The 13,704-nt window shown below is 42.3% G+C and overlaps 1 protein-coding gene across 8 annotated transcripts in view; it reads right to left on the bottom strand.

Moving 5' to 3' along the window:
- Positions 1-4,823: 4,823 nt before the first annotated feature.
- Positions 4,824-13,704, bottom strand: part of SDHAF4 (succinate dehydrogenase complex assembly factor 4) — a 30,447-nt gene continuing 21,566 nt past the window's right edge. Inside the window, exons 3-5 of one of the 8 annotated variants that reach the window (XR_009533962.1) lie at positions 7,964-8,094; positions 7,506-7,562; positions 4,824-5,815 (exon numbers count right to left, since the gene is read on the bottom strand). Coding sequence is in view for 3 of the 8 variants with exons in the window: in XM_060114923.1 (XP_059970906.1) it covers positions 7,985-8,094 (110 nt within the window). In the remaining 5 variants the exon portion in view is untranslated. Of the gene's footprint in view, positions 5,816-6,633; positions 8,095-13,704 lie in introns of those variants that run through there. The other 7 variants (XR_009533961.1, XR_009533964.1, XR_009533963.1 and 4 more) reach the window with 7 other exon arrangements.

Raw genomic sequence — 13,704 nt, 5'->3', positions numbered from 1 at the left:
CAAGGCTGCACCCGAGATCAGCTCCGAGCACTTTCAAGATCGACAGCCTGTGGTCAGGATCTAACAGCCATGATTCCAAGATAAGCATCTTACCTTCACCCACACCCTTCCTCAGACCCAGAGTCCCATTCCTAAGAGATGCCATCGGCGCCTTGCTGGTCCACCTGCGACAGCAGACTCAAGGCACTGCTCCCAGTTCAACAGAATCTGGCATCATCCTCTGGTTCCCACCGGCCTCCTTGACATTTTAATAGGTTATGGCTGATAAAGCTTTAGAGGAATGAGTCAGTGAATCATTTTCCCTGGGCTGCTACAGGTGTAATTCAGGCAATGGATCACAAATACGCACAGCCCTGAAGAAAAGTTTTATCTATGTGAAATTTTATAACTATAAAATAGACTTCCTCTTTGTTAAATTATCCTGCATTCAGATGGCTAAAACCGCCTCAATGATTTTCTACTAAGGGGAGGTGCAGGGCAATTTCCTACAGCCATACCTTCTCATTGTTTTAAAGGAGAACTTTTAAAAAGTTCTTATTCAATAAATCAAGTGGTTTAGCAATTCTATTGATAATTAGTATTATCAAATATAACTAAAATGCTTTTACATAATATTTTTATGATTTCATAGTTTGCCCGATGTATCTTATTTCTTGGATTTTGTTTTCCCTCTGTGCCACTGGGTGAAGATGCTTTGATGAGAGAACAGTGTACAGAGGTTTCCATTTTGTCTCTGAGTGGGAGGTTGCTATTTATGCGGTTTAAAAAACTGCAGACAGATATTAGTTTTTCAACTAAGGAAAAATCAGAGCGGTGATATCTCAAATGAATTTGAGCAGAAATGGGGCATTTCTGTGATTTTTATGTAACTGGAATAAAAAGCATCCAGCCTCCCATATCCTCAACCCCCAGGGGCTGACTGAGGAGTGTTTTTCTACCCCTCCCCTGCTGCTTATAGCGTCTGGCAGCGGAGCGGGCTCTTTCCTACACATTTTATATAGGGTGTATTAAGGAAAAACTGTCACTGCAACATGTTTTATTACTAAGCCTGCCGACCAGGAAGAGGTGGCACCTTTGACCAGGAAGTGACCCTGTTTTTTTTTTTGTCTATGTGTACAGAAGCCATAAAAGTTTCCAACGGCAAAATCTAAGGAGAGTATTCTAAAGGTAGAACAGCAGCAACCGTGGACGGTGAGTGAGAGAACGAGGCACCTGGAGAGAAGCAGCCAGCGGCAGGATGTGGCGGGAGGTGGGGACGGCCCGGGGAGCGCTGAGAACGTGCATTTCCAGTGCGAGGGTCCGGACCACCCCCGGCTCCCCGGCACTCGAGGGCGGCGTCTCCACGTCCCCCCGCCGCCGGCCCCCCGCCCTGGAAACGCAAGCACAGTCCTCTGCCGTGGGAGGTGTGCAGTGGGGCTGTGCAAGTGTCCTGAGCTGTGTGAGTGTCTCTAGACGCGCACAGCCTAGGCAGTCGGGCAGAGCCTCCGGTCCTCAGCCGGCTGATGCCGAGGCTAGTCCAAGGCCGCTGGCACCTCCTTCGCACCAGGTCGGTACAGGTACCTTGTGCTCTTCTTACGGGTGAAATGTGTTTCCCCCAAAATGACATGGTGACGTCCTAACCCCTGGTACCTCAGAATGTGCGCTTTTTTGGAAAACAGGTGTCATTTGTCCAGATGAGGTCGTACTGGAGGGTGGGCCCCTAATCCAACATGACTGGTGTCCTTACAAGAAGATGGCCTTGTGAAAGCAGAGACACACGAGGAGAGCGCTAGGTGACCACGAAGGCAGAGGCTGGAGTCGTGAACCTGCGCAGCAAGGGCCGCCAAGGGCTGCCGGCGTGCCAGTAGCAGCTGGGAAGAGGCAAGGGAGGGTGCGCGCCTGCGTCTCAGAGGGAGGGTGGTTCTGCTGACGCCTGGACTTCAGGCTTCCAGCCTGCAGAACTGGAGGGCGTGCATCCTACTGTGTTCCCGGCGTACCCTCCCCGCTTCCCCCCGTCAAAAAAAAATCCTGTTGTTTTAAGCCAGTCTGTGCTGCTTGTTACGGCCGCCCGAGGAAACAAATGCAGCTTTCCAGACTGTGGGCGCAGCATTTGGCATTTCGTCCGGTATCCTCCCTGCATCCCCCCGGGGTGTTTCCTCCGGGCCGCAGCTTGGGGCTGGGCACGGGGATGTACTAACTGAAGCCAAACCCTGCACGCTCCTCCCCTCTCCTTCAGAGGTGGTCGGGTTGAGTCCCCCTCAAAGAGCCGAAAAAGACCCTAAGAACACAATCCTGGCCTCGCCTTACTAGACTGGCGAGGCCACCACAATGAAAGGAAACAGTAACCTGAGAACAAAGCCCAGTGGATTTTTTCCTGAGCAACTGATGACGTCAGCGTGCCGCTGCTCCCCGTCCTGGGCCACCCCGACCACAGCCTCAGTCACCCGCGCCCTCGGGGGAGGCCGGCTCGAGCCACGGAGGGCTAAGGACGCCGAGGTGCAGGAGGTCGGCGCTCCCCGGCCGCGCCCTCAGCATCCCCCACGGGGCGGCGGACGCCAGGCGCGGGCGGGCTGTGAGCCACAGCAGGGAGGACGCCTCTGCACCGAGGGCTGAGCCACACAGGGCGCTGGACACACCCCCTCTGCCGGACATGCCCGCGCGCGAGGGACGCATTCGCCCGGGTTTCACTCACATTCACAGGCGGACGGGGGACTATCCTGAACGACGCGTGCTGAGAATTTGGAAACAGAGCCTCCCGTAAGCAACACAACAGCCCCAAAGACTTTACCTGCCCCTTTCCCAAAGGAAAAGAGATGGAAATATACTACATAATCAAAGAGAACTGAACCCGTAATAATGATTTTCCTGAATGTAAGCGATGATGAAACTTTTTCATGTATTTTCTAAAATTTGTGAAATCATTGTCCATGGTCTGTAAGAGCAGGCTATAAAACAGAGAACCAATGGGCTATCATCGTGCTTATAACAGGATGTTTAAACCCAGTGTAACTCTAAGTATGTTACGTCTAAAATAAATATCTTGAAGTGAATATAAGCAAAATCTTCCTATACTGTAGGTGAAACAAAACCTTAAAAGAACAAGACCATTTTTTTGGTTTGTAGTCAAGATCAATTGTTTCTTTCTCAGAACAGATATATTTAAAAACATCCATCGATTTTTTGCTACCCTAGCCCTGGGCTCATGCCTCCTTCACGCTGATACACCCGTGTCACCCCCCAGCTAGACTGACTGCTCAGCCAGGGACCCATTCTCTGAAATCCTCTGAAACCTGCTTAACTCCTCTATATAAAAACTACACATTCAGTCTGAAGTTGTCTGCCATAAAATATCTGAGGGGAGAAAAAGTGTAAGGGGATAATGAAACAAAATTAATAACTGCTGATAAATATCAGTAACTGTTAAAATTGAGCGATGGGTACATGGGGGACACACTGTATTATTCTTTCTACTTTTGTGTATTTTGAAAACTTCCATAATAAGAGCTTAAGCAAAATAACAAAGATGACATGTCTGGTCACTTTCCACAGGGGACTGCTCAACACCCAGAAGCAATGAATGCATGAAAAGTAAGTAACACCAGGACTTCCCTGGTGGCACAGTGGTTAAGAATCCGCCTGCCAATGAAGGGAACATGGGTTCGAGCCCTGGTCGGGGAAGATCCCACATGCTGCGGAGCCACTAAGCCCATGCACCACAGCTACTGAGCCTGCGCTCTAGAGCCTACTAGCCACAGCTACTGCAGCCCCTGTGCCTAGAGCCCGTGCTCTGCAACAAGTGAAGCCACCACAATGAGAAGCCTGCGCACCGCAACGAAGAGTAGCCCCTGCTCGCCGCAACTAGAGAAAGCCCACGCGCAGCAACGAAGACCCAACACAGCCCATAAATAAATTTTTAAAAGTATTTAACACCTTCTAATGAGCTACACATGCTAACTCGCCCCTTAATAATACCTTTAACTGTGACCAGTAAGGGCCCTGGGGGCCTTCGGGAGTGACTCGAGTGTGAGTGTGAGGAGTATCGGAGAGTGTAGTGGGGAAAGACTGGGGAAAAGCAAATTTCAGGAGAGGGCTTAAATTAAACCATGATATGTAGGTCTTGAACTGGTTCTGAGTGTGCCCTGAAAGATTTATCTAGTATGTCCATTGTGAAGAAAAACGGACTATCTCGCATTTCAATGACTGAAACAGCTATGATATTTCACGCCTAAGCATCTTTTCGGTGACCCAACCCGAGTGGTGACAAGGCCTGCCTGCCGGCCTGCAGCGGAGAGGCCTGGCAGGTGGGGCGGGGGAGCCTGGCAGGCCGTCCTCAGCAGCTCACCCCTCCCTGCTGATCATGCAAGCCAGCCTGCTCGGTGCCAGGTGAGGAGCTTCGCTTCGGCAGAGCGTCTGAAAATGTCAACGTTATTCTTGTCTGAAACTCTTCTTGCCTTTTACATTTTAATTACTCGTATAAATTTTGCAAAGTATCTGAACGTGGTAAAGAGTTTCGTTCTGTTATTCTGGCACTTGCTGAAGCTGATCCCCATTTCTAGTAATTCTCTTTAGATTTCCTCAATAAAGATTAAATGTAAATAATGTGGGCAGTTTAAGTGAATTTAATGGTTCTAAAAAGTACGTGGGGTCAGCCTTACATAGCCTGAAGTTCTTGGTTCCTGTGCAGGACATGAGGGCAATGCCTTGTGGCTCAGCTTACATCCTTATAAAAATTACGCTAAGACCGGGACCGGTCTCAGATGCTTCGTGACCAAGCTTGTTTCTGGGCTAAAGCCCCCAGCCCTCCTGTCTCCCCTTGGGCTGCACCCTGGCTCGACCCGCCCCACTTCGTCTTCCTTAACCGCCGCCTACCTTTTCTAATCCCATGGCCCCTGCGACCCAAGTGGAACTTTTTGCTACTTGTCTCTTATCAACATTAGAAACCTCAGAAGATTCCAAATCTTTTAGTATTTTGGGTGGTTTAAAGAAAAATGTATTACTCTTTAATAAATAAATTCCTAAAAGAATTTGGGGCATTTTTATAGCAGTTTACAGTTGATTTAGGATTATTTTATCTCGCCTGAGGGAACCAACTGGCCCAATTCTAGAATACTGGGCCAGGAAACTTATTACAGGGGACATTGTGAGAAGGAAACAATCCCAGCTTCTGGGCACTGAATGAGACCAGGCTGCAGGTGTTGAAGGAAGGTCAGTCCAGCAGCCTTGACACTGCACACAAAAATGTCACAATAAATAGGTGTAGTTCACACACATGCAGTCCCACAGGGAAAGAGACTCGCCATAAAGTAGCAGGAGTGGTATCATGTGCAGACAGAACATGGCAAGAGGGAACCTGCGAGCAGGAACTAAACGTAGTTGTTGATCACCAGGGAGGTGGCACAGGGAAGAATGCCTGCAAGGTAGTAGGGCTTCGTTTCTCCTAAGAAAGACAGGGCAACAGTTTGGCAAAGCAGGTCTGAGAGGAATTTTGTGTACAAATACTGAAGACAAGGATCCATTTCATCAAACTGCAAGGTCTTAAAACCAGCCTACTCACTGCTCCTGAGATTCAAGGCCAATGCCCTAGTAATAGCAGCTCGAATACTGTAACAGTTTCCTGTTGCTGCATAAGACATTACCGCAAACCCAGTGGCTTAAAACAACAAACATTATCCACAGCTTCCTTGGGTCCGGAGTCTGGGTACTGGGTAGTTGGGTCCTCTGTTCAGGGTCTCACCAGGCGGAAATCAAGGTGTCAGCTGGAGCTGGGATCTCATCTGAGGCTCAGAATCCACTTCCAATCTCATTCATGTGGTTTGCAGAATTCAGAGGCTTTTGGCTGTAAGAAGACTGAGGTTCTTGTTTTCTTGTTGGCTGTCAGCAGGGGACCACTTTCAGCTCCTGAAAGCTGCCTTCAGGACCTAGCCAATGGCACTTTCACAACAGAGCATCTTACTTCTTCAAATCCAGCAGGAGAACCTTCCTCCAGTTGGCTACAGTGGATTCTTACAAAGGTAACTTGAGCCCCAGAGTGACTATTCCATCATCGTTGCCATATAACGTAACCTAATCAAGGGAATGACTATCTCATCATATTCACATGCACACTTGGGAGAGGGAATCTCGGGGGCCATGTGGAGTTCTGCTGGATGATTCAAAACTGAGCCTACGTTTGTTGAGTGTTTATTAAATGCCCAGCACCATGCTGCCATTGGGGGTACAAAACTGAATGAAATAAATCAGGAATATAAGACAGGCAAGTCCACAGACTAATGGAGGATGCAGAATTGAAAATTAATTCTAAAACAAGTTAGTATGTCTGTAATAGTTGAATGTGGAAATGACACAGAAAAGATAGTCAAGGAAGTGAGGTATAGCTTGATAGGTGTTTTCTAGGCAGACAGTAAAGAAGAGGGCATTTCAGGGCCTCCCTGGTGGCGCAGTGGTTAAGAGTCCGCCTGCCGATGCAGGGGATACGGGTTCGTGCCCCGGTCTGGGAGGATCCCATATGCTGCGGAGCGGCTGGGCCCGTGAGCCATGGCCGCTGGGCCTGCGCATCCGGAGCCTGTGCTCCGCAACGGGAGAGGCCACAACAGTGAGAGGCCCGCATACCGCAAAAAGAAAAAAAAAAAAAAGAAAAAAAAAAAAAAAAAAGAAGAGGGCATTTCAGGCAGAAGGCATGTTTATCTACCAACACATGGAGGCGATGAAAAGCCTGTCTAAGAGGCTGTGAGTAGTGGGGCTTGACTGGGAAGGAGGGGCCTGAACAGACATAAAGGGCCAGAACAGGAAGGACACAGAACTTAAGACTTCATCATGGACAGGAACCACCAAGGGACTTGTGAAGGGATATTAGTACATCAAGGTCACAGAGACCAAGTTACACAAAGATAAAAAAAACTGACACCACAAAAATAAGAAAAATTTCAACATAAATAAGCACAAGTGAAAAGCAAAAGTCTCATACAAATTGATAACAAAGGACCAATATCCAACAGAAAATGAGCAAAAGATAGGAAAAAGCAATTAACAGAAGACACAAAAGGCTGATAAACATAGAGAAGAGTGTTTAACATCACTTGTGATTAAGAAAGTGAAGATTCAAATAGTGAAACATCATTTTCACTATGAAATTGTTAGGATAACAGATATACAAAACGTATACTTACTTAGATTATTGAAGGACAATAGTCAAAGGGTAAGCAGGTGTAGAGGTTTTATAGACAATTCTTGTTTTCTTCTTTATACTGTTTTCTAAATTTCCCCAATGAACTTGTATAAATTATTAAAATAGTACCTAATATATTCATTTATTTTAAGAAAGCGAGCATCTAATGAGAAACCACAGTCCCTGTCCACCCAACTCGCCTCCAGAGGCAACGACTTCCAGCTCTTCTAGTACGCACTGCTCCAGGTGGTTTACATGTATTCACTCATTTAATCTTCTCAACTGCCCTATGCGGTGGAACTAGGATTATCTCCAATTTACACATAAGGATACTGAAGCACAGAGAAGTTAAATAACTTACCCAAGGTCACATAAGCTAGTAAGTAGTGGAGCTGGGATTTGAACCCAAGTGATCTGGCTCCAGAGTTAAAGATTTTCTGCTGTTACTGTGGCCTTACCAAACTATAATGCATTACTTAACTCACATTAAAAAAGTCACTATTACCTAGCACATGGCAATAAAATCATTAAAAAAAAAGTTGTTTTATTTACATTTGTATCTTATAAGCAACTGATTAACTTAAACTGAAACATGATGAAATAAAAGTTTGCAGCTCTAATCATCACTTAAATATCCCAATACATTTAAATTAAAATTAATGTGCTAATATTTCCTCTTTCCTGATTTATAACAGCATATTTTCTTCCAAAGCTATATTTTTTTAAACACATTATATAAATTAGATGACTTAAAGGATATACAGAAAGAAAATCATCAAAAATAAGTTAATTCAGATGTACACAATCAGAAAAAGATACTGAAGTTAACGAATATGTGGCTTAAAAATCAATACAGCGTCCTTTTCGTTCCCAGTCTCCATATCGGGTAGGTTCTGGGCCCCTGGGTCCACCTCTTTCTTTGGTAACAGGATTAACATCATCCGGGAATTCTGAAGAAAGACAGAGATGTAAAATAAAAGCAGTCAGTGGAGATGGGAAAAGCATTATGGTCAATTCTGCAGAGGAGGCTGCAGAGCTGACAGTTACTAGGCTGCATGCTACTGATGAGGCTACTACTATACAGTCCTGAAACAAACCCTCCCTAGAGAGCGGTTCCTCGCCCCAGTTTGAGAAATCACTTTAGCATCCAATCTTCATATCCAATCTACTTTATTTCCTGCATTAGTGACTTAGCATTCTCAGAGGACTCTCAGGCCCTCATCTGAGGAGTGGCTGGGTTAGAACAGAAGGAAAGGGGTGCAGAGAATACAGAGTACAAATCCACAGGGTTTGGAAGGTTTTGAAACAAGATTACTTTGAAGATTACTTTGATTCAATGCCTTATTTTTCTTAACAGTGAAGTGGGTACCACAATCATACCTGCCTTACTATCTTGAGAAATAAAAAAAGAAATGCATGTAAAAGGTCTAGCACAGTGCCAGCTACATAAGAATGCTCAAATAATTTTGAGCATTAATTTTCCTCACCATACAGTTTTGGCTTCAGCCACTGGTTCCCTGAAACTGCCATTTATGGGCATAACAGCTGTTATTATTGTTAACAGTGTATGTTCATAATACGAATATCCGTTTTGAGTCAGGCCCAATTCTGAGGACTTTATACGTATTAATTCATTTAACCCTCATAATAATCCTTTGGGACAGGAAGAATTATTGTCTCCATTTTACAGATGAGGAAGATGAGACTAAGTGATGAAACTGAGTTTGAATTCACACATTCTGGCTGCAGTCCTGCTCTTAGCGCATACACTGTACTGATCTGTACACAGGAAGATCAGGAGAGGAACCAGCTATTAGAAAGAATCCCAATTCTTAAACAACGTCTAATCACTCATTCATTTTCTTTGAAGTATAGGTGATTTACAATATTTTATTAGTTTCAGGTGTACAGCACAGTTCAGTTATTTTTACAGATTATACTCCAGGAAAAGATAAAGGCAATAATTCCCTGTGCTATATATCATTGTTGCTTATCCAATTTATACACAGTAGTTTGTACCTCTTAATCCCATACCCCTGTCTTGGCCCCCCCCTTCCCTCTCCCCACTGGGAACCACTAGTTAGTTTTCTATACTGTGAGTCTGTTACTGTTTTGCTATATACACTGTTTTATTTTTTAGGTTCCACATGTAAGTGATAGAGTATTTGTCTTTCTCTGATTTTTTCACTAAGGGTAATATTCTCGAGGTCCATCCACGCTGTCGCAAATGGCAGATTTCATTCTTTTTAATGGCTGAGTAATATTCCATTGTATGTGTGTGTTTGTGTGTATCTTCTTCATCCATTCATCTGTTGGTCACTTAAGTCACTTCCATATCTTGGGTATTGTAAATAATGCTGCTATGAATGCTGGGGCGCACCTATCTCTTCAAATTAGTGTTTTCATTTTCTTTGGATATATACATAGTAGTGGAATTGCTGGGTCATATGTTAGTTCTATTTTCAGTTTTCTGAGGAACTCCATAATGTTTTCCATATTGGATGCACCAATTTACATTCCCACCAACAGTGTAAGGAGGGTTCCCTTTTCTCCACACCCTCTCTGACATTTATTATTTGTTGACTTTTTGATGATGGCCATTCTGACCAGTGTGAGGTGGTGGTACCCCACTGTAATTTTGATTTGAAATTGTCTAATAATTAGTGATGTTGAACATTTTTTCATGTGCCTGTTGGCCATGTGTATGTCTTCTTTGGAAAAATGTCTATTCAGGTCTTCTGCCCAATTTTTGATTGGACTGTTTTTTTTATATTGAGTTGTATGAGCTGTTTATATATTTTGGATATTAACCCTGTGTTGGTCATATCGTTTGCAAATATTTTCTCTCATTCACAGGCTGTCTTTTCGTTTTGTCCACGGTTCCTTAGCTGTGCAAAAGTTTTTAAGTTTAATTAGGTCCCATCTGTTTATTTCTTTTTTTTTTTTTTTTTTTGCGGTATGCGGGCCTCTCACTGTTGTGGCCTCCCCCGTTGCGGAGCACAGGCTCCGGACGCGCAGGCTCAGCGGCCATGGCTCACGGGCCCAGCCGCTCCGCGGCATATGGGATCCTCCCAGACCAGGGCACGAACCCGCATCCCCTGCATCGGCAGGCGGACTCCCAACCACTTGCGCCACCAGGGAGGCCCTGTTTATTTCTTTTGCCTTAGGAGACAGATCCAAAAAAAAATATTGCTACAATTTATGTCAAAGAGTGTTCTGCCTATGTTCTCTTCTATGAGTTTTATGGCTTCAGGTCTTACATTTAGATATTTAGTCCATTGAGTTTATTTTTGTATATGGTGTGAAGAAATGTTCTAATCTCATTCTTTTACATGTAGTTGTCCAGTTTTCCCAGCACAACTTACTGAAGAGATTGTCTTCTTCTATTGTATATTCTTTCCTCCTTTATTGTAGATTAACTGACCAAAGGTTCACGGGTTTACTTCTGGGATCTCTATTGTGTTCCATTAATCTATGTGTATGTTTTTGCCCCGGTACCATGCAGTTTTGATTACTGTAGCTTGTAGTATAGTCTGAAGTCTGGGCACTTGACACCTCCAGATTTGTTCTTTTTCCTCCAGATGGTTTTAGCAATTTGGGGCCTTCTGTGGTTCTATATGAATGTTAGGCTTATTTGTTCTAGTTCTGTGAAAAATGTCATGAGTATTTTGATTGCATTTAAGCTGGAGATTGCTTTGGGTAGTATGGCCATTTTAACAATATTAATTCTTCCAATCCAAGAGCACAGGATGTCCTTCCATTTCTTTTATCATTTTCAATTTCCTTTATCATTGTTTCATAGTTTTCAGAGTATAGGTCTTTCACCTTTAAATTTATTCCTAGGTATTGTATTCTTTTTGGTGTGATTTTAATGGGGATTTTTTTTTACTTTATCTTTCTGATAGCTCATTATTAGTGTATGTAAAGGAAACATATTTCTGTATATTAATCTTGTATTCTGCAATTTTACAGAATTCATTTAATAGCGCTAATAGTTTTTTGGTGGAGACGTTAGGGTTTTCTATATATAGTATCAAGGATCTGCAAAGAGTGACAGTTTTACTTCTTCCCTTCACATTTTCATACCTATTTATCTTCCTTGTCTGATTGCTGTGGCTAGAACTTCCAATACTATGTTAAATAGAAGGGGCAAAGAGTGGGCATCCCTGTCTTGTTCCTGAGTTAGAAGAAAGGCTTTCAGCTTTTACTGCTGAATATGATGTTAGCTGTGCATTTGTCATAAATAGCCTTTATTATGTTGAGATATGTTCCCTCTACACCCAGTTCGGTGAGAGTTTTATAATGAATTTTGTCAAATAGTTTTTCTGCATCTATTGAGATGACCAGTTGGTTTTTATCCTTCCTTTTGTTAATGTGGTGTATCACATTAATTGATTTGCAAATATTGAACAATCTTTGTGTCCCTGGAATAAATCCAAATTGATCATCATATACAATCCTTTTAATATATTTTTGGATTCAGTTTGCTAATATTCTGTTGAGGATTTTAGAATCTATATTCATCAATGATATTGACCTGTAGTTTTCTTTTTTTGTAGTGTCTTTGTGTGGTTTTGGTATCAGGGTAATTACTGGTGGCCTTGTAGAATGAATTTGAGAGTGTTCCGTCCTCTTCAATTTTTTGGAATAGTTTGAGGTGGTTAGGTATTAGCTCTTCTTTATATGTTTGGTAGAATTCTCCTTTGAAGCTGTCTGGTCCTGGACTTTTGTTTGCTGGGAGTTTTTAAATTACAGATTCAACTTTACTACTAGTGATCAGTCTGTTCAAGTTGTCTATTTCTTCTTGATTCAGTCTTGACAAGTTGTATGCTTCTAGAAACTTAGCCATTTCTTCTAGGTTTTCCAATTCACTGACATATAACTGTTAGTAGTGTTCTCTTATGATTTTTTCTATCTGTGGTTTTTGTTGTTACTTCTCCTCTTTCATTTCTTATTTTATTTGGGTCTTCTCTCTTTTCTTCTTCGTGATCCTTGCTAAATGTTTACCAATTTTGTTCATCTTTTAAAAAAACCAGCTCTTGGTTTCACTGATCTTTTCTATTGTTTTGTTGATCGCTATTTTATTTCCCCTCTGATCTTTATCTCCTTCCTATCGCTGACTTTGGGCTTTGTTCTTCTTTTGCTAATTCTTTTAAGTGGCAGGTTAGGTTGTTTACTTGAGATTTTTCTTCTTTCTTGAGAAAGGCCTGTACTGCTATAAACTTCCTTTTTAGAACTACTTTTGCTGCACCCCAAAGATTTTGGAGTGTTGAATTTCCATTTTCTTTGGTCTTGAGGTATTTTCTGATTTCCTCTTTGATTTCTTCATTCACCCATTGGTTTTTTGGTAGCATGTTTTAGTCTCTAAGTATTTGTTCTTTTCCCATTTTTCTTCTTGTAATTGATTTCTAGTTTCATACTGCTACAGTCGGAAAAAATGTTTGATATAATTTCTATATTCTCACATTTTTTTGAGACTTGTTTTATGGCCTAGCATGTGATCTATCCTGGAGAATGTTCCATGTGCACTTAAATATAATGTGTATTCTGCTGTTTTTGGATGTAATGTTCTGTACATATCTGTTAAGTCCAAGAGGTCTATTGTGTCATTTAAGACCAGTGTTGCCTTATTGATTTTCTGTCTCGATGATTTGCGCATTAATGTAAGTGTGGCGTTAAAGTGCCCTACGATTGTGAATTTCTCCCTTTTTGTCTGTATTTGCTTTATATATTTAGGTGCTCCTGTATCAAATATTTATGTTAATGATAACATCCTCTTCTTGTATTGATCCCTTTACCATTATATAATGCCCTTCTCTGTCTTTTGTTAGTCTTTGTTTAAAGTCTACTTTATCTGATATGAGTATTGCTACCCCCACTTTCTTGTCATTTCTGTTTGCATGAAATAACTTTTTCCATCCCCTCACTTTGTGTCTTTAGCTCTGAAGTGAGTCTCCTGTAGGCAGCAAATAGAAGGGCCTCATCACCCTATGTCTTTTGATTCGAGCATTTAGTCCTTTGACATTTAAAGTAATTTCTGATAGGTATGTACTTAATGCCATTTTATGTTTCCTGGTTGTTTTTCTATTTCTTTGTTCATTTCTTCTTTTCGTTTCTTCTCTTGTAGTTTGATGATTTTCTTTAGTAGTATGCTTGTATTCTTTTTAGTTTTATTATCTAAACCAAAACTATCTAAACTAGTTTTGTGATTACCATGAGATTCAAATATGTTGACCTGTAACTATATCTACTTGTTTTGAACGGATAGTCATTTAAGTTCAGATGCATTTGAAAAGATCTACGTTTTTTACGCCTCTCCCCTACATTTTATGTTTTTGATGTCATATTTTAGATCTTCATGTTTATCTCTTAACTGTTTATTGTAGTTACAGTTGCTTCTACAATTTTTTTTAAGTTCATCTCTTTCTTTTTAATTCCTTGCCAAACAGTCAGTAACAACCAACAGATATTATTAAGGTTCTGTTTTCCAGCCCTTCCCTTACAGCTACAAGTTCATTAGGTATGTAGGGTTTATGTCCCAGGTCACTGCAGGCATCAGT

This window comes from Mesoplodon densirostris, chromosome 12 (genome assembly GCF_025265405.1).
Source record: "Mesoplodon densirostris isolate mMesDen1 chromosome 12, mMesDen1 primary haplotype, whole genome shotgun sequence".
NCBI classification, from domain to species: Eukaryota; Metazoa; Chordata; class Mammalia; order Artiodactyla; family Ziphiidae; genus Mesoplodon; species Mesoplodon densirostris.
The sequence above is the reverse complement of the archived record's forward strand: the minus strand, read 5'-3'. Positions and strand labels throughout refer to the sequence as shown.